Source organism: Pipistrellus kuhlii, unplaced genomic scaffold (genome assembly GCF_014108245.1).
Source record: "Pipistrellus kuhlii isolate mPipKuh1 unplaced genomic scaffold, mPipKuh1.p scaffold_m20_p_2, whole genome shotgun sequence".
NCBI classification, from domain to species: domain Eukaryota; kingdom Metazoa; phylum Chordata; class Mammalia; order Chiroptera; family Vespertilionidae; genus Pipistrellus; species Pipistrellus kuhlii.
In genome coordinates, this window is record NW_023425515.1 from 102,692,393 (window position 1) to 102,711,824 (window position 19,432).

The 19,432-nt window shown below is 43.5% G+C and overlaps 1 protein-coding gene across 8 annotated transcripts in view; it reads left to right on the top strand.

Annotated features, from left to right (window-relative positions):
- CCDC138 (coiled-coil domain containing 138) overlaps positions 1-19,432 on the top strand; it is a 122,004-nt gene that overhangs the window by 25,015 nt on the left and 77,557 nt on the right. For all 8 annotated transcript variants that reach the window (XM_045584178.1, XM_036447979.2, XM_036447981.2 and 5 more), the window contains 3 exons: positions 9,155-9,274; positions 17,276-17,353; positions 17,462-17,569. In XM_045584178.1, coding sequence (XP_045440134.1) covers positions 9,155-9,274; positions 17,276-17,353; positions 17,462-17,569 — 306 coding nt within the window. The remainder of the gene's footprint in view (positions 1-9,154; positions 9,275-17,275; positions 17,354-17,461; positions 17,570-19,432) is intronic.

Genomic DNA, 19,432 nt, shown 5'->3' on the forward strand with positions numbered 1-19,432 from the left:
CCCCTACCTTAAACTTTCAGAACTTTTAAATTTTTCAGGCAGTAAATCAATTACTTAGCATTTTCTCAAATCAATAATACCTCCACATGCCCAATGATACACTTCACACAAAAGACATTTCCAAATAGATCAACCAACCTCATCCAGACCCCACACAAGGCACTCACAGATCAACACCCCAGTGCTATAATAACTCAGCACATCCAGATCTAAGCCTTCATCACTTGATTCAGCAGACCCTCAAGTTCCCCCGAAAGTTTCCAGCCATGTCTTAGAAGCAGCTCTGGGGCATGGGCAGGCGAGGAGCGAGCTGTTCAGGGCCCAGCTGGTCCGGGCCTGGCCTCTGTTGCTCTGGGCCGCTCCACAACCAGCTGCTCCAGGTCTGGTCGCTGCTGCTTGGTGCCCTGTTGCTGCCGCTCCGGGCCTGGATGCTGCTGCTCCAGGCCTGTTCCGTGCCCTGCTGCTCCAGGCCCGGCTACTCCAGGCCTGGCTTCTCCGGGCCTGGCCGGTCCCGGCCTGGCTTCTCTGGGCCTGGCTGCTGCTGCTCCGGGCCTGGAAGCTGCGGGCCTGGCTGCTCCCGACCCAGCTGCTCTGGGCCTGGATGCTCTGGGTCTGGCTGTTCCAGGCCTAGCTGCCCTGGGCTTTGCCGCCTCCACCCCAGGCCTGGTTGCCACTGCCCCAGGCCTGGCTGCTCCGGGCTTGGCTGCTGCTGCTCCAGGCCCGGTTGCCACTGCTCTGGGCCTGGCCACTCTGGGCCTGGCCGCTGCCGCTCCAACATTTTGTCTTTTATTTTTTTATTTTTTAACGCACTTATGTTGCATTGTTGGCTGCTGAGTTGAATTCTGTCTTAATCTTCGATTTTTCAATATCTTCTTTGTATTCTTTCTTAAGTAATTTTACTATCTTTTTGCTACAACTTGATTTATTCACATGGAAAACTTCTTTGGTTTTTTCCTCCTCGTCCTGGAAGCTCAGCAGGCTGGCTCGCTGCGCCCCTTTTTTCTCCTCGGCCTCCTGCGCAGCTTCAGCCACCCAGGAAGCAGCCCTGGGTCTCGGCTCCGTGGCCGACAATTAGTGGTTGAGGGCCCAGCAGCAACAGCCCCGCCGCCCCCCGCCCCCTGGGGGGGCCCTGTTGCCCGGCTCCTTGCCAGCGCCCAGCTTGCTGGCCCTTGGCAGTGGCTCCCGCTCCTCATCGCGCGCCTCCCAGCCTGGAGCCTTTTTGAATTTCTTCTTTTTTTATGGCAGCATAGTATTCCATTGTGTAGATGTACCATAGTTTTTTGATCCAATCATCTACTGACAGGCACATAGGCTGTTTCCAAATCCTAGCTATTGTAAATTGTGCTGCTATGAACATAGGGGTGCATATATCCTTTCTGATTGGTGTTTTCAGTTTCTTAGGATATATTTCTAGAAGTTGATTACTGGGTCAAATGGGAGTTCCATTTTCAGCTTTTTGAGTAAACTCCATACTGTTCTCCACAGCTATGAACTTCCTCTCAAGATTGCTTTTGCTGTGTCCCATAGATTTTGGATTGTTGTGTTTTCATTGTCATTTGTTGCCAGGATGTTTTTAATTTCTCCCTTGATTTCTCTGGTAACCCAGTCCTTGTTTAATAGCACGCTGTTTAGTCTCCATGTGTTTGATTTCTTTGGATTATTTTTATTGTAGTTGATTTCTAATTTTATGCCATTATAATCTGAGAAGATGCTTGATATGATTTCTATCTTCTTGAATTTGAAGAGACTTTGCCTATATCCCAACATGTGGTCTATCTTTGAAAATGACCCATGTGCACTTGAGAAGAATGTATATTCTGTGGCTTTGGGGTGAAATGTTCTGAAGATGTCAGTTAATTCCAACTGGTCTAGTGAGTCATTTAGGATTGTTGTTTCTCTGCTGACTTTTTGTTTAGATGATTTGTCCAAAGGTGATAGTGGGCTATTAAAATCTACTACTATGAGTGTGTTGCTATTAATCTCTCCTTTAATGTCCTCTAGCAATTTTTTTTTAATGAATTTGGGTGCTCCTGTATTGGGTGCATATATGTTTACCAGGGTTATTTCTTCTTGTTGGATTGCTTCCTTTAGTATTATGAAGTGGCCTTCATTATCTCTTGTTATGTCCTTCACTTTGAGATCTAATTTGTCAGATATAAGTATTGCTTCCCCAGCTTCTTTTTCATTTCCATTCACCTGGAAAACCTTTTTTCATTCCTTCACTCTCAGTCTGTGTGCGTCTTTTTTTCTGAAATGGGTTTCTTGTAGACAGCAGATATATGGGTCTTGTTTTCTTATCCATTCTGTTACCCTATGTCTTTTGATTGGGGCATTTATTCCATTTACATTTAAAATAATCACATTATTATTAATAGGTACTTATTTGTCGCCATTTTTTATTCTTTGACCACTTCCTGTTTCTTTATTTTCACAGTAGACCCTTTAGCATTTCTTGTATTGCTGGTTTGGTGGTGATAAATTCCCTCAGTCTTTTTTTTTCTCTGTGAAGCTCCTGATTTCACCTTCAGTTTTGATTGATGGCCTTGCTGGGTACAGTATTCTTGCTTTCAGACCGTTCCTTTGCATGACTTTGTATATTTCATCCCATCCCCTTCTGGCCTGATGAGTTTTTGTTGAGAAATCAGTTGCTAGTCTGATTGGGTTCCTTTATATGTAACTTTCTGTCTCTCTCTGGCTTTTAAGATTCTTTGTTGTAAGTGTTTGCCAATTTAATTATAATGTGGCTTGTCGATCTTTTTGGATTCATTCTGCTTGGGACTCTGCGAGCATCTTAGATTTGTGTGGGTTTTTTCTTCTCTATCTCAGGAAAGTTTTCTGTCATTATTTCTGGAAACAGGTTTTCTATGCCTTCCTTAGTTTTCTTTCCTTCTGGAACCCCTATTATTCTAATATTGTTTTGTTTTGTCCCAAAGTTCCCTTAGGCTAGGGGTGTCGAACTCAATCAGAGAAGGGGCCAAAATCTAAAATCCAGCCTAAATCGCGGGCCGAATGGTTTACTGAACAGTCATAAACTGTCATTGTGATGGAAACGCAGCGGAGTGCAGTGATGACAGCGCGGTGCGGGCCACATTGCAAGGCCTGGCGGGACGGATTTGGCCCGCGGGCCTTGTGTTTGACACATGTGCCTTAGGCTTTCCTCCTGCTTTTTAATTTTTTTTTCCAGAAGCTGCTCTAATTGGGTATTTTTTTCCATCTTGTCTTCTAGCTCACTGATGCGGTCCTCTGCTTCTTCTAGTGTACTCTTGATGCTTTCTATTGAGTTCTTCATGGTAGCGCTGTCATTTTTCATTTCTTCTTGGTTCATCTTCATTTCCTCTTGGTTCTTCTTCATTTCCTCTTGGTTTTTATTTATATTGTCAAATTCGTCTTCGATTCTTTTTAGCAATCTTATGATCATTTCTCTGAATTCTTTTTTTAAAAATTTATATTTTATTGATTTTTTACAGAGAAGAAGGGAGAGGGAGAGAGAGTTAAAAATGGGGAAGTTCCTGCAACCAATGTACATGCCCTTCATCGGAATTGAACCTGGGACCTTTCAGTCCACAGACCGATGCTCTACCACTGAGCCAAACCGGTTTTGGGCATTTCTCTGAATTCTTGCTCTGATAGGTTGTTTGTCTCTAATTGGTTTACTTCCTTTTCTGCTGATGCATGCTTTTCTTTCATGTGCAGGCTATTTCTTTGTTTTCCCATGGTTTCTCTTTTCAGGATGTCTGATTATGTAGTTCTCTCTCTTTTGTGTTGATTTAAAGGTACAAAATACAACACAGAAGGCATTGAACAAAAATTTATTTGCGATATTAATAACCTCTAATAAAGGTGACCACTAGAAAAAGGCAAATTAGGGGATAGGAGAGAAAGAAGAGTAAAAAAAAGAAGAAGGAAAAAGAAAGAAAAGAAAAGAAAGGAAAAAAAAAGTAGTGTCGAAATGAAATTAGGAAAAGGAAAAAAAAAGAGAGACAAGAAAGAGACCAAGAGAGAAAATGGTAACAAACTATATATATGTGGAGAAAATTCCAATAGAACAACCACAACAAGGAAATGCCTGCAACAGTATTGGAGATTAATACAAACTACAATACCCACTAATACCAAGCAAGGCAAGGAGAAACAGAAGTGACAAAGAAAATAAAAAATACCAAGCAACAATAACAATGAAAGAATAAGCACATCAATCTCACTAAAAAGCATAAAAATTCAATATAATCAACATTCACTCAAACAACAACAAAGGGACAGAGAGGAAAACTTTTTTTTTTAATAGTTAAGATAGTGAAGAGAGTGGTATGTATGCACTTGGAACAGGGGATTGGAAATTAGGTTTATAAGTAGTGTGAATATTTTAGCAGGGGGTATACATAAAGACTAAAGCAGAAAATTTTAGGTGGGGGTATATAGAAAATCTAAAACAGGAAAGGGTTAAGATAAACAGGACACCAAAAGGGGAAAGGTTAGGAAGAGAGTGATGGTGTAAACGTTGAGTTGTGATAGGAAAAATGAAAATAGAATAAAGAACACTATTCCCAATGTAAAATAAAGAGAAAATAAAATGGCACTTAAAAAAAAGAAAAGAAAAGAAAAACAAAAAAAATGCAAAATAGCAGTAGTAATAATGATGATTGAAACTAAAAAATAATTAAAAAGGTAAAATCAAGTGAGGATAAAAGAAAAAAATTGTTTCTTAAGTAAAAGATGTAAAAAACGAGAATAAAATAAAAAATCGAAAAATTAGCATAAAAAATGTGCATTAGTGAAGGTCATTCACTTCTTCTATTCTATTTGGCACCCCTGTTTCTCAGACCAGACAGTATTGCAGTTCCCTGCATCCCAGTACATCCCAGTTTTGTAAGCTAGTCCTTATTTTTAAGTAGGCTATTTCTTAGTTAATTATGTCCCTTTATTTTTGATTAATTAAAAGTAATAATAAAAGAAGTCAGTTTGTAATTCAGCCCCTAGGTGGCAGTGTTTCTGGATTGCCTTCCTCTACTTTTTGGCTCCTTTTGCCTTCTTTCTCTATGGCACTCAATACCGCTTTGTGGAAGTGGGCTGCCTTGGTGCTGGCTCCCAGATGGTCTCTCCCCGCTCTGATCCCATTTACAGGAAGGCAATTTCCCCCTGCAGTCTCCCAGGATATGCCAAACTGGGTAGTCTTTTCATAGTACTCAGAGGCAAGGGGATGAAGGGCAGCAGGCCCAGGAGTGCGCAGGATGGGTTTGTGCTAAGGTGACCAAACTTTCTGCTTTTGGCAGGATAGTCCTGATTTTTAACAATTTGTCCTGCGTCCCGCAGCGTTTTAAAGAAGTCCTGATTTTTGGAAGGATCACACCAGACCCAACAGTGGGCCTTGCAGCACGTGCGGTTCTCTCTATAGCTGCTGCCTCTTTCGGCGCCCCTCTGGCTGCAGGGATGCCGGTGCTGTGGCCAGGACCCAGGTCCCTCACATTATTCCTGGCAAACTCTGTGCTTTCCATTGGTGATTGAAGAACTCCCTTGAATTCACGTGTTTGCGCTGATTAGGGCGTCACAGCTGTTTGGTGCTCTCCACTGTTGTGGGTTTTTCAGGCCTCAGATAAGATCCACTTTTCCTTGTAAGGTGGAGTAGTTTTTCCTCTGAGCCCGTAGCTCCGGGAGAGGTCTCCGCTATAGTGTGGGCTGCATTTAGCCCACCCTGAGGATATTTTTAAATTGATTTTAATGAGAGTGGAAGATAGAGGGAAAGAGAAACATCGATATGAGAGAAATGCATCAATTGGTTGCCTCTTGTTTGCACCCTGACCAGGGCCTGGGCTGGAGAGAAGCCTGCAACCAAAGTATATACCCTTGACAGACTCTATCCCTATCTCTGAGCCATTTTATTTTGAACTAGTTTTAGGTGCATAGCATAGTGATTAGATAATCATATACTTTTACAAAATGTTCCACCCAATATTTATAGTACCCAACTGGCACCATTTATAGTTATTATAATATCATTGACTGTATTACTTGTATTGTACTTTACATCCCAGAGACTATTTAGTATCTACAAATTTGTACTTCTAAACCCTTCACATTATTCACCCAGTACCTCAATTCTGCTCTAATCAGTTTGTTCTCTATATCTATGAATCTGTCTCTTTTGTTTGTTAATTTATATTGTTCATTAGATTCTTCTTATAAGTAAAATTATGTTATTTGTCTTTCATTGGCTGATATTTCATTTAGCATAATGTTCTCAATGTCCATCCATGCTGTCACAAATGGTAAGATTTCATTCTATTTTTTATGGTGAGTAGTATTCCATTGTAAATATGTGCCATAATTTTTTATTGATTTCAGGTCAACCACGCTGGCTGAGCTATACCACAATTTTTTTATCCACTCATCTATTGATGGGCACTTGGGTTGCTTCCTTATCTTGGCTATTATAAAAAATGCTGCAATGAACATAGGGATGTATATATTCTTCCAAATTAGTGTTTTGGGTTTCTTCAGATATACCCCAATGTGGAATATTTGGGTCATATGGAAGTTCCATTTTTAATTTTCTGAGAAACCTCCATACTGTTTTCTGTAGTGGATGCACCAATCTGCATTCACACCAACAGTACATGAAGGTTCTCATTTTTCTACATCCTCTCTAGTACTTGTTGTTTGTTGACTTATTAATGATAGTCATTCTGACAGGTGTGAGGTGATATCTCATTATGCTCTAAATTTGCTTTTTTTTCTAGTGATTGGTACATTGAGCATCTTTGAAAAAAAATATGCTAGTGGCCCGGTGCATGAAATTCATGCATGGAGAGGGGTGTCCCTCAGTCCAGCCTGCACCCTTTCCAATCTGAGACATCCCTCTTGCAACCTGGGACCGCTGGCTCCTAACTGTTCACCTGTCTGCCTGCCAGATTGTCCATAATACTCTGCCTATTGGCCTGCTCTCCCCCAACTGCCCCCCCCCTGCCAGCCTGATTGCCCCCAACAGCCCCCTGCCAGCCTGCTCAACCCCAGCTGACCCACCCTGTTGGCCTGCGTGTCCCCTGCTGTCCCCCTTGCTGGCCTGATCACCTCCATCTGCGCCCCCCCCCCCCCCCACCCCTCCACGGGCCTGCTTGCCCCCAACTGATACCTCCTGCCAGCCCTAGCCAGTTTGGCTCAGTGGAAGTAAACAAATATATATATATACATACTAGAGGCCTAGTGGATGAAATTTGTGCACCAGGGGGATATCCCTCAGTCCAGCCTGCACCCTCTCCAATCTGGGACCCCTCAGGGGATGTCTGACTGCCAGTTTAGGCCCAATTGGGCATCCCTCTCAAAATCCGGGACTGCTGGCTCCTAACAACTCACCTGCCTGCCTGTCTGATTGCCCCTAACCACTTCTGCCTGCCAGCCTGATCACCCCCTAATCGCTCCCCTGCCAGCCTGATTGATGCCTAACTACTCCCCTGCCAGCATGATTGATACCTAACTGCTTCCCTGCCAGCCCAGTCTCCCCCCACTTCCCTTCCCTGCTGGCCCGATCACTTCCAACTGCCCTCCCCTTCCAGCCATCTTGTGACAATGTGGGGGTGGCCATCTTGTGATGTGAGGGTGTGAGGGTCAATATGCATATTACCTCTTTATTATATACTATATATATGTATATATTAATAAAAATAAAGATGCTCAATGTACCAATAATTAGAGAAATGTATCAGCCTGCAAACTGAGGGGGCCTGGGTTCAATTCTGGTCAAGGACACATGCCTAGGTTAAGGGCTTGATCCCCAGTGGGAGGCATGCAAGAGGCAGCCAATCACTGATTGTCTCTCATCATTGATGTTTATATCTCCCTCTCCCTCTCTAAAATCAATAAAAATACATTAAAAAAAATAATTTAAGACTCGAAATCATAAAACTCCTAGAAAAAAAACACATATAGGCAGTAAAATCTCTGACATTTCTTTCAGCCATATTTTTGCAAGGGAAACAAAAGAAAAAATAAAGGGACTACATCGAACTAAAAAGTTTTTGCACACAAAGAAAACCATCAATAAAACAAAAAGACAACCTAGTAAATGGGAAAAGATATTCACTAATGATATCTGATAATGGGCTAATATGTAAAATTTTTAAAGTACTTATATAGCTCAAACCACATGCAAAAAAAAACAAAAAAAAACTTCAATTAAAAAATATGCAGAGGACCTGAATTCACACTTCTCTAAAGAGGACATGCAGATGGCCAATAGATATATGAAAAGATGCTTGCCTGGCTGGCATGGCTCAGTGGTTGAGCATTGACCTTTGAGCCAGGAGGTCATGGTTCCATTCCCAGGCAGGGCACATGTCCAGCTTCCGGGCTTGATCCCCAGTGGGCCTGCTACATGCCCATCAGTGATTCTCTGTCATTGATGTTTCTATCTCTCTTTCTCTCCATTCCTCTCTGAAATAAATATATCTATACTAATAAAAGGATAATATGCTAATTAGACTGGGAGATCTTCCGGATGTCCTTCTGGACAAAGCCATGGTGGTGGGGCCAAGGCAGAGGTGGTTAGGGGCAATCAGGCCAGGAGAGGAGGGCAGTTGGGGGCAAAAGAGCATGTTAGTTACACCAGTAATAAGAGTCTCATTCATTAAGGAAAGCAAAAAATAACTAAAGCCACATGAGCCCAAAATTCATGAGATCAGTTTTTAAAGATTCCCTTAATTATAAAAGTTTCTAATGAAAACTGGAACCTCTTTTCTCCTGTAGACTTTCCAGTTCACTATTCAGGGGATTTGAATACTTCTATTAAGGCAGTTTAGAAGTATACAGGAAGCTTACCTTAGCCTTGAATGGTGACTTCTGCCCAATATGTGGCCTCTTTTTCTTTTGTTAATAATACAATTCAAGTGAATATGCTGTGGGAAAAATAGTAATTTATACAGTGCTGCCCTCTGATAAAAGGAAAACAGCACTCAAAGCAAAAGGCCACAGAGGGCTCCATGCAAATCCAGTAGAACTAAGGCCTTCAACTTTCCAAATAAACTTTGTAACTGGATCCAGGTGGAACATTGCTCTACAGTAAGGAGTAGTGTATATGCCAATTAGCGGACCCAGCTTCCAAGTACTGTTACAGTGACAAGGAATCCTTACCAAATTTTTAAATAAGATTTTTTTCCCCCCCTAGCAACATGATGCAGAAGTTACACACTTAACTGAGGTCCTCAAGGATAAAAACAAAGAAAGCAAGAGGCTAAGGTCTTCTTTTGATGCCTTGAAAGAATTAAATGATAATTTAAAAAAGCAGGTAAGACCCATTTTAATATATATTAGATTATAAGACATTCTGGCTAGAGAAATGTTTGATTAACTTTGCTTTTGGCTTTATTAGAAAACTAGCAGCCCTGTGCACAAATTCGTGCACATCAAAAGGGGGACCCAGAGTCAAGTTCCCGCCCACCCACATGTCCCTCAAAATCACATGAGACCCAGACCCAGCCTGGGCCTTTCCCCCCTATTGGGCTAGATCCAGACCTGGCCAGTCCCACCCTTTTCAAGCCCTGCCGGGCCGAGGGCGTAGCCTCAGTTCCCCTGTGTGGCACCAGGATGGGGGGGCGTGCCTTGCGGTCCCCCGTCAAGCCCTGCCAGGTGGGGGCAAGGCCTGAGGTCCCCATCAAGCCCTTCTGGGGGGGAGGCATGGCCTGAGGTCCCCTGTCAAACTCCACCAGCAGGGGTGTGCAGCCTCAGGTCCCCCGTCAAGCCCCCCTGGGTGGGGAGCACGGCCTGAGGAATGCTATTCCCGCCAGGCAGGGCTTCTCGCCCTCAGGTCCCCTGGCCTAGTGCTGGGCAGGGGAGGGGGGGCGAAGCACGGCCTGAAGTCCCCCGTCAAGCCCCATCTGGTGAGGGGCATGGCCTCAGGTCCCCTGGCCTGGCGTTGGGGCGGGAGCATGGCCTGAGGTCCCCCAGCCTGACTCCAGGACCGAGGGGTTGGGGTGGCCTGAGGTTCCCTGTCAAGGCTTGCTGGGTGGGGCATGTGGTCTGAGTCTCCTGTCAAGTCCCATGGGGGCGGGGGAGGGTGTAGCCTCAGGCCCCTACTGATTGCTCATTAAGGCACCTTATGGAAACTTGGCTTCAGCTGTGGGTGCAGCCAGCTTTGTGATGGAGTTATAGCCAATTAGCATATTCCCTCTTTATTAGATAGGACTAGAGGCCAAGTGCACAAATTCATGTATGGGTGGGATTTAGCTGGCCCCAGTTGGTGGATTGGGGCTGGTCCTTTTGAGAAGAGGAGATAGCAGGAGGTTGGCTGGTGGGCCCGCCCTGATTGGGGCTGATCAGGGTTGGGCCGGCTGGGGGGAGGGTCCGAGGGCGATTGGTGGTGGGGAGGGAACATGGAGGCTCTGCCCCAGATTGGGGCAGGGTGCTGATTGGAGTTGGGGCTGGCCATGGGGAGGGTCTGTGGGTGGTGGGCCAGCTGGCCCTGCCGCTGATTGGAGCCAGGGGAGGTTGGTAAAAACCAATTGGTATAATCAGGCATGGAGCTGGCTTGGGGCAGGGGCTGCAGCCAATAGAATGGTAGGGGTCCTTCTGGAGTGGGGCTGGCCAGGGGGAGGGGCTGCAGGAGGTTGGCTGGCTGGCCCCACCCCCTGTTGGGGTAGGGAGGGGCAATCAGGTGTGGGGTGGGCCCTGGGGATGGGCTGTGGAAGGTTGGCTGGCCGCTCCATCCCCCAAGCAGTGAGTGTCATAGTGACTGGTCGTTATGGTCATTATATTGTTATGGTCTCTGGCTTTTTATATATATAGATACTTCCAATATAAAATACACTATTCTTAAGCTTTTGCTTTCTCATCATCTGTTCTGGCAACCATCTGAGAAGTTTGGCAAGTTGACATTTTTAAAAATATAAAAGCAAGTACTATATTTAAAAACATGCAAAAGTAGCCGAAACCGGTTTGGCTCAGTGGATAGAGCGTCGGCTTGGGGACTGAAAGGTCCTGGGTTCGATTCCGGTCAAGGGCATGTACCTTGGTTGTGGGCATATCCCCAGTAGGGTGTGTGCAAGAGGCAGCTGATCGATGACTCTCTCTCATCGATATTTCTAACTCTGTATCTCTCTCCCTTCCTTTCTATACAAAATCAATAAAATATATTTAAAAAAATATATAAACAAGCAAAAGTAAAAACCCCAATAACCTGGGGACTTTTAACTACTTTTAAGTGCTTATGTAACATTCATCTGTTTTGTGGGTATCTATTAACACGTTAATTGCCATATCAGTCACCAGTGACAAAACAGGCTGGGCGCATACTAGGCACTGTACTAGAAGGTAGTCTACGTTGTTCATACTCTTGTGAGTATAGGCTGGTATATTGCATTATAATTATTTATAAAAGTGGTGTAATTTAAATAGTATTCGATTATAGTAAAGTTGCATAAATAATAGTTTTGCACATTTTATTGGGTTTCTTTTTTCAACTTCCCTTTGCCAATTTTTTATTGGAAATGTGAAAGTGGAGGTATATGTTGAAGATGGGCAGGAGAAGGTATTTGTGGGAAGGAGAAATGGATGAGCAGAAAGGAATAACTTTAACAATTAAAGCACTGGGCTGGGAAAATTTATAGATTCTAAAATTTAACTTAACTCAGAATCTTAGAGTTAATTTGCCTCCTGGGATTCCTTAGTTGGCTGTGTGTTTTCTGTTTGTATTCTTTTTTTTTTTTTAATCCTCCCCCGAGGATACATTTTTATTGACTTAAGAGAGATAGAAAAATATCTGTCATTTGCACCTGTATGCTCCTGTAATCTAGGTATGTGTCCTGACCAGGAATTGAATCCACAACCTTTTGATTCATGGGATGGTCCAACCAACTAATCCATCTGGTCAGAATTTTGTTTTTATTTTTGATATTTCCCAATGAGTCTTGAACTGCTTGTAATATTTCTACTTTGCAGTGATAAATAGGTACCTTATTTTTCACTTCATTTAGTTGTTTGGCTTCCCTGAGTTCATTTGTGGTCTCCTGCAATTAGAATATGACCTTGACTTAATGTTGTCTGGGAGTTTGCTGTATCCCTAGAGAGATTCCTTTTTCCCATCACAGTCTCAGTCTAGCACTCAAAAAAGACAAGGATTTCTTTTTTTGCTAGCATAGGTACATCGTTGCCCATCCCTATCTCTAGGTTTTTTTTTTATATATACTAGAGGCCCGGTGCATGAAAATTTATGCCCTGGAGGGGGAACCCTCAGTCCAACCTGCCCCCTCTCACAGTCCGAGAGCCCTTAAGGGTGGGAGGTAACCTGGCGATCAGGGGAAGGCAATGTTCCAGCACACCTCTGCTGCTGCCACTGCCAGCAGGACAAGACTTGCCATCGAGACTTTCCTGTGCCTCAGGCCAGCCCTTGGAGGCTGGGCAGCCGCCACCTGAGGCTTGCCTGTGCCTTGGTCCTGCACTGGGTGGCTGAGGGAACTGGGGGGGGGACTTCTGAGGCAGGTGTGTGGAGCAGCCGGGTCCGCCTGGGGTTGGGCCTGGCCTTGCCGCGCACCTGCTGCTGTACGGGGCTGAGGGGACTAGGTGCTGCCTTCTTGTGGCTGTGGACAACCCATCTTTGAGGGTAGAGAAGTCAATTAGCATATTCCCTCCTTATTGGCTGTGGGCAGTACCATCTTTCTGTTGGCATGAGGGTCAATTAGCATATTCCCTCTTTATTAGATTGGTCTAGAGGCCTGGTGCATGAAATTTGTGCACTGTTGGGGGAGGCCCTCCGCCCAGCCTGTGCCCTCTTGCAGTCTAGGACCTTGTGCTCCTTACTGCCTGTCTGCTCGCTGCACCTTACAGCTCAGCTCACTGCTCCTTAGCGCTACCATGGAGGCGGGAGGAGCTCCTACCTCTGCCGCTGTGCTTGCCAGCCATGAGCCCGGCTTCGGGGCTCCCCTTGTTGGAGGGCATTGACTACCAGGGAGCAGCTCTTGTGTTCTGCATCTGCTCCCTATTGGTCAGTGCACATCATAGTGACCGGTCCGTCTGGTCATTCTGCTGTAGTGGCCGCTTAGGCTTTTATTATATAGAAGACAGTCCTTACTAATTTTACATGTGCTTGCATGAGTGTGTGGTGATTCGAGTGGCTATCAGTAAGTGATTGAATCTATTGGTAATTGGATTTATGGCAATGTGTCCAAACTGATGCATTGAAGTTGGGAGAAACTTTTTGTATTAAGTGGCAGAATACTTTAAAAAAAATGTTTTTATTGATTTTAGATAGAGAAGAAGGGAGAGGGAGAGAGATAGAAATATAGATGAGGAAGATACATCAACATTGATTGGCTGCCCCCTGCTAGGGTTTGAGCCTGCAACTCGGGCATGTGTCCTGAGTGGGAATCGAACTGGTGACCTGTTGGTGCATGGGTTGACGCTCAACCACTGAGCCATACTTACCTGGCCAGAATGCTTTTTTTCGTTGGTTTCCTTAAGTATATAATATGGGTCAGCAAATATTTTCTGTTAAAAGACCACATAGTAAAAATTTTGTACTTTGAGGGCCATATGATTTCTATCATAATGCCTCAACTCTGCAAAAGTAATTATAGACAGTAAGCAAGTGAATGAGCGTGAATATGTCCTAATAAAAACAGGCAGTGGTCAGATTTGGTCCACATGCAGTGGTTTGCCAAATTCTGGCATGATGGGCGATACATGCTTTGAAAAATTGCTAAATATAAAAGTTAGCGGGGAAAGAAAAGGAGAGATATGTACTATTATTTGTAATACTTTAAACAATAAAGAAAAAAATTAAAAATAATAGACTGGAAACCCCACTCCCGAAAAAATATCTACATTAATAAAAGAGAAACATCCATATTGGCCATCATTCCACTATGCTCACCAGCCAATCAGGAGGGAATATTCAAATTAGAAGGATAAAGATGGCTGCTGCCCAGCTGTTCCAGGTGCAGTGTGACTGGGCAGGGCAGGGAATGAAGGGATCTATAGGAATAGCACTCCAGCTGCAGCAGAGAGGAAGACTGTAGACTCCAGAGTCTGTAGCAAAGACGAAGATGGCAGACTCCGGCCAGAGCGAAGGCCTTGGTCGGTCCCAGGTGCCAGAGGAAATCTGGTGCTGGAAGCCAATGGGAAGGAAGGCTTCTAGTATATATAAAAGTCAGTTGTTTCTGTGATGCACTTACATAGCATTTTATGATAGCATTGGATATAAGTAAATTTGCTTTAGTAGTAGTAGTAGTAGTAGTAGTAATGATCCCATATAAGAAAAGCCTAATATGCAAATTGGCAAACAAACAACTGAATGACTGGTTGCTATGACATGCACTGACCACCAGGGGGAAGACACTCAATGCAGGAGCTGCTCCAGCCCAGCCAAGGCAGGTGCCAGCGGGAGCCCCCCCAATTGCCCCACTGGTCACCTGCAGAGGGAGGCAACCAGTGGCGGTGGTAGGGCGATCAGGCAGTGGAGCCAGAGAGTGAGCGGCGCCAAGATGGGTGCCCATGGGGGCCCCCCACGATCACCCTGGTGATCACCCCACAGATGGTCCCTGATCGCCGGCGAGGCCGAGGGACCCTACCCATGCACGAATTTCATGCACTGGGCCTCTAATAGTAATAATAATAATAATAATAATAATAATAACAACAACAACAATAAAAAAATTTCCCATTAAGTCTTACCCAGCTGAAGAGACAAAGATTAATATTAGGACTCATTGGGGACTGAATCCCAGTGAATATCCCAGAGTCACAGTTGAAAGCAGCAGGGTTGTACCCTAGGAGGAAGTGAATTAAAGGTAGGTAGAATCCTCTTCAAACTGAAACCTCTCCTTGACTCATCTCAGTTCCTGATCAGATTAAGATGATCAATCCCATTTTAAAGACCTAGCAGAGAAAAGGATCAGCCCTCATTAAAGAAGATATCATTTGTTTAAAAATTGTAATTTTCTGTCATTCTATACAGAATTCATAAGTACATTAACTAGACAGAATCATAGTTTCTGGTCTGGTAGTATTGTCCTGATACACTACGGTTGTGGGTTTTATCTCCCATCAGAATACACATAAGAATCAACCAGCCGAGACCGGTGTGGCTCAGTTGCCGAGACCGGTGTGGCTCAGTGGATAGAGCGTCAGCCTGCGGACTGAAGGGTCCCGGGTTCGGTTCCGGTCAAGGGCATGTACCTTGGTTGCGGGCATATCCCCGGTTAGGGGTGTGCAAGAGGCAGCTGATCGATGACTCTCTCTCATCGATGTTTCTAACTCTCTATCTCTCTCCCTTCCTCTCTGTACAAAATCAATAAAATATATTTAAAAAAAAAGAAAAAGAAAAAAGAATCAACCAATAAGTAAGTGGAAAAACAAATCAGTGCTTTTCTTTCACTTCCTACTTCCTTCCCTCCTTCTCTCCTTTCCTCTCTTTTTTTTCTAAAATCAGTTAAAATGACAGAATCATATGACTAAATATGAAGAGAAAAACACTCCAAACAATATGAACATACCTACAGGTGATCCAGATTTTAGAGTTAATAGGTAAAGACTTAAAAATAATGATTAATATGCTCTATAAAGTAGAAGGAATTGAGAACTTCATTAGAGAATTAGGATCTATAAAAGGGAATTAAATTGAAAATCTAAAACTGAAAAATGTGTTAATTGAATTTTAAATCACCAGTAAATGGGTTTAACAGCAGATGAGACACAGCTGAAGGCAGGTTAGTGAACTAGAAGATAGTTTCATGAAAAGTCTTGAAATGAAAACATTGAATGGAGGAAGAATAGAAAATTCATAAAATAGACATGGAATCTAGTTTAAAAGTTTAACATGGGATTCCAAAAAGAGATAATGGGGAAAAGCAAAATATGTGAAGGGATAATGGTCACAAATTTCCAAAACTGCTGGAAGTTGCCAATCCACAGACTTAAGAAATTATGTTAACCCTAAGCAGAATAAATTTAAGGAAAACCATACATATATAGACACATTATTTTTACGACTGTTGAAAAGTTTGGGTAAAGATAAAATCTTAAAAGTGATCAGAGGAAAATAAGATACTTTACCTTCAAAGTAGGAGCAGTAGGACTCATGGCTAACTTTTATGGATGAAGTATCATGTACCTTAAACATAGATAGAAAAAGAGGTAAAAATTCCCCTTCTTGTTGTATAAGGCCAGCATAACCTTGAAACTCAACCCCGTTGAGAACATTATAAACAAAGGAAAATGGAAACCAGTTTTAGGAATATAGGTGCAAAATTTTAAAATATCAGCAAATTGAATTTAGTGATGCATATAAAGGATAATACAGCCAAGTGGATTTAGTTCAGGAATACAAGGTTAGTTTATCATTTGAAAATTAATGCATTATTTCATAAAAGGAGAAAAACCATAATTTCTATGATAAAATTCAGCACAAATTGATATAATTACTAATAATAGAACTTCATAGTTCTAATAGAATATCTAAAAAAATCCAATAAATTTATACTTAATGCAAATTATTGAAATATTTTCCATCTGTAATCATAACAAAATAAATGTGCTCACTATTTGTTACTTTTTCTATTGAGCATTATACTGAAAGCCCCGGTCAATAAAATAAGGCAAAAATGGAAAGTAAGGATTGGAAAGGAAGAAATCAGAATTATGCACAGATGATATTATTTACCTATGTACCTAGGTATCCAAATGAATGTACAGATGAGTTATTAGAATTAAGCATATTTAGGAGAATCTTTGGATATAACTATGTATAAACAAAACTAAGTGTATATCTATATTCTAACCATCAAATAGGTAATAGCATAGAAAAACATTAGCTATCCAGAAATAAATCTAAAGAAAGATGTGTAAAACATATATACTGAAAAGTCAAAACATTATTAAACTACAGAAGACCTAAATAAATTGAAGGCTGTGTTATGTTCATAAATGGAGAGATTCAATATTATATAGTTATCAGTTTTCCCCAAATTAATATATTTAATACAATCCCAATAATTCACTACATATTTAATGATTTGCACACTTTTCTGTACATATAGTTCCATAAAAAGTTCAATTAAAAGAATTTTAAGATGTCTCGAGACTTGCAAATTTTTATTGAATGATACAGTCTTAGATAATGTATTATTATTTTGGGGACAAATGGTGATGTTAGCTATGATCTTTAATTATGAATGCTGCCTTTGTTTTGTTTCATTGCTTGGTTATGCGGATGAGATTATATAGATTATCTGGGAAATCTTTAGTATGAAGTCAGTTTAAGGGTTATATTGAAGTATCTAACATTTTTATATTTTAGTTAAATGAAGTTAGTGAAGAAAACAAGAAGATGGAGATTCAGGCTAAAAGAGTTCAAGCTCGTTTAGATAATTTACAGGTAAGTTGCTTGTTCTTTATGGCATAAATGAATTTTATAATGATTGCCTTTCGATTTTCTCACTTTTAACATAATTGTTCTTTAATTCATGGATATGTGCTATTGCAGAGGAAGTATGAATTTATGACAATACAGAGACTGAAAGGAAATTCCTATGCTGTTCATGAAATGAAAAGTTTAAGACAAGAAAAAGTACCAGTTTCAAAAACATATAAGGTATGATATTATTGAATTTTTCTCCAGTGGAAAGTCAAGAATTTTCTTTGTTCTTTAGCCTTTTTATTTCGTTTAGCAAACATTGTTTTTGGTATGAAAGGAATCCTATATAATAGAAACCTAGTGACCATAGCAACGTAAATTGACCACCCTTTGGCCGCAGGCTCCAGTTGCTGCATGGGAACCCGGTGGGTGACGGTGGGGCAGGACTGGCGATGGGTGGAACTGCCGACCTCTTGGTCCCTCCCCCTGGCCCAAAGGCTCTGATTACAGCATGGTGAACAGGGAACCAGGAGGGTGGAGGAGGGGCGGGACTGGGAACTGGCCAGCTGGTGGAAGATGGTCCTGATTGCAGGCTCGGCCTGGGGACCCTACCTGTGCACAATTTCATGCGCTGGGCCTCTAGTATCTTTATAATATTTCAAATAAATGCCTTTTAAAAATAATATATATTTATTGATTTAAAAGGGGAAAGGAGAGAAGGAGAGAGAGAGAAACATCAATGATAAGAGTGAATCATTGATTGGCTGCCTCTTGCATGCCCCAGACTGAAGATCGAGCTTACAGCCTGGTCTTATACACTGACCAGGAACTGAAATGTGACCTCCTGGTTCATTTGTCAACACTCAATCACTAAACCACACTGGCTGGGCTCAAATATACTTTTTTTTTTTTTAAATCAATCTTTATTGTTCATATTATTAAAAAGGTTCCTCATTCCTTCCCCCCTCCATCAGGTTCCCACCCAACCCTCCGCTCCCTTCCCCTCTCCCATTGATGCACAGTTTATGTTCAGTCTCTTCCTCCCTCCCTTTCCCCGATAGTAAATCCCTTTTCAGATAGTAAATCAGTTACTTAGCATTTTCTCATATCAATAATACCTCCACATGCCCAAAGATACACTTCACACAAAAGACATTTCCAAATAGGTCAACCAACTTCATCCAGGCCCTGCACAAGGCACTCACAGATCAACACCCCAGTGTTATACTAACTCAACATATCCAGATCTAAGCCTTCATCACTTGATTCAGCAGACCTCAAGTTCCCGCAAAAGTTTCCAGCCATGTCTGAGAGGCAGCCTTGGGGCGGGGGCAGGCGAGGAGCAAGCTGTTCTGGGCCTGGCTGCTCTGGGCCTGGCCTCTGTTGCTCTGGTTCGTTCCACAACCAGCTGCTCCAGGTCTGGCCACTGCCACTCCCGACCTGGTTGCTCCGGGCTTGGCTGCTGCTGCTCTGGGCCTGGCCTCTGTTGCTCTGGTCCGTTTCATAACCAGCTGCTCCAGGTCTGGCCACTGCCGCTCCCGACCTGGTTGCTCCGGGCCTGGCCGCACCCAAACCGGCTGCTCTGGGCCTGGCCGCTCCCAGCCTGGCAGCTGCTGCTCCGGGGCTGGTCGTACTGGACCCAGCTGCTCTGGGCCTGGCCGCTCCCAGCCTGGCAGCTGCTGCTCCGGGCCTGGCCGCTCCCAGCCTGGCAGCTGCTGCTCCGGGCCTGGTTGCACCCGACCCGGCTGCTCCAGGCCTGGCTGCTCCCAGCCTGGCAGATGCTGCTCCGGGCCTGGCCGCTCCCAGCCTGGCAGCTGCTGCTCCAGGCCTGGCCGCACCTGACCCGGCTGCTCTGGGCCCGGCTGCCCCGGACCCGGCCTGGATGCTCCGGGCTTGTCTACTGCTGTTCTGGGCCTGGCTGCTCCCGACCTGGCTGCTCTGGGCCCGGCCACTCCGGGTCTGGGTGTTCCTGGACTGGCCACCGTGGGCTTGGCCGCCTCCACCTCAGGCCTGGCTGCCACTGCCCCAGGTCTGGCTGCTCCAGGCCTGGCTGTTGCTGCTCTGGTTCTGACTGCTGCTGCTCTGGGGCCTGGCTGTTGC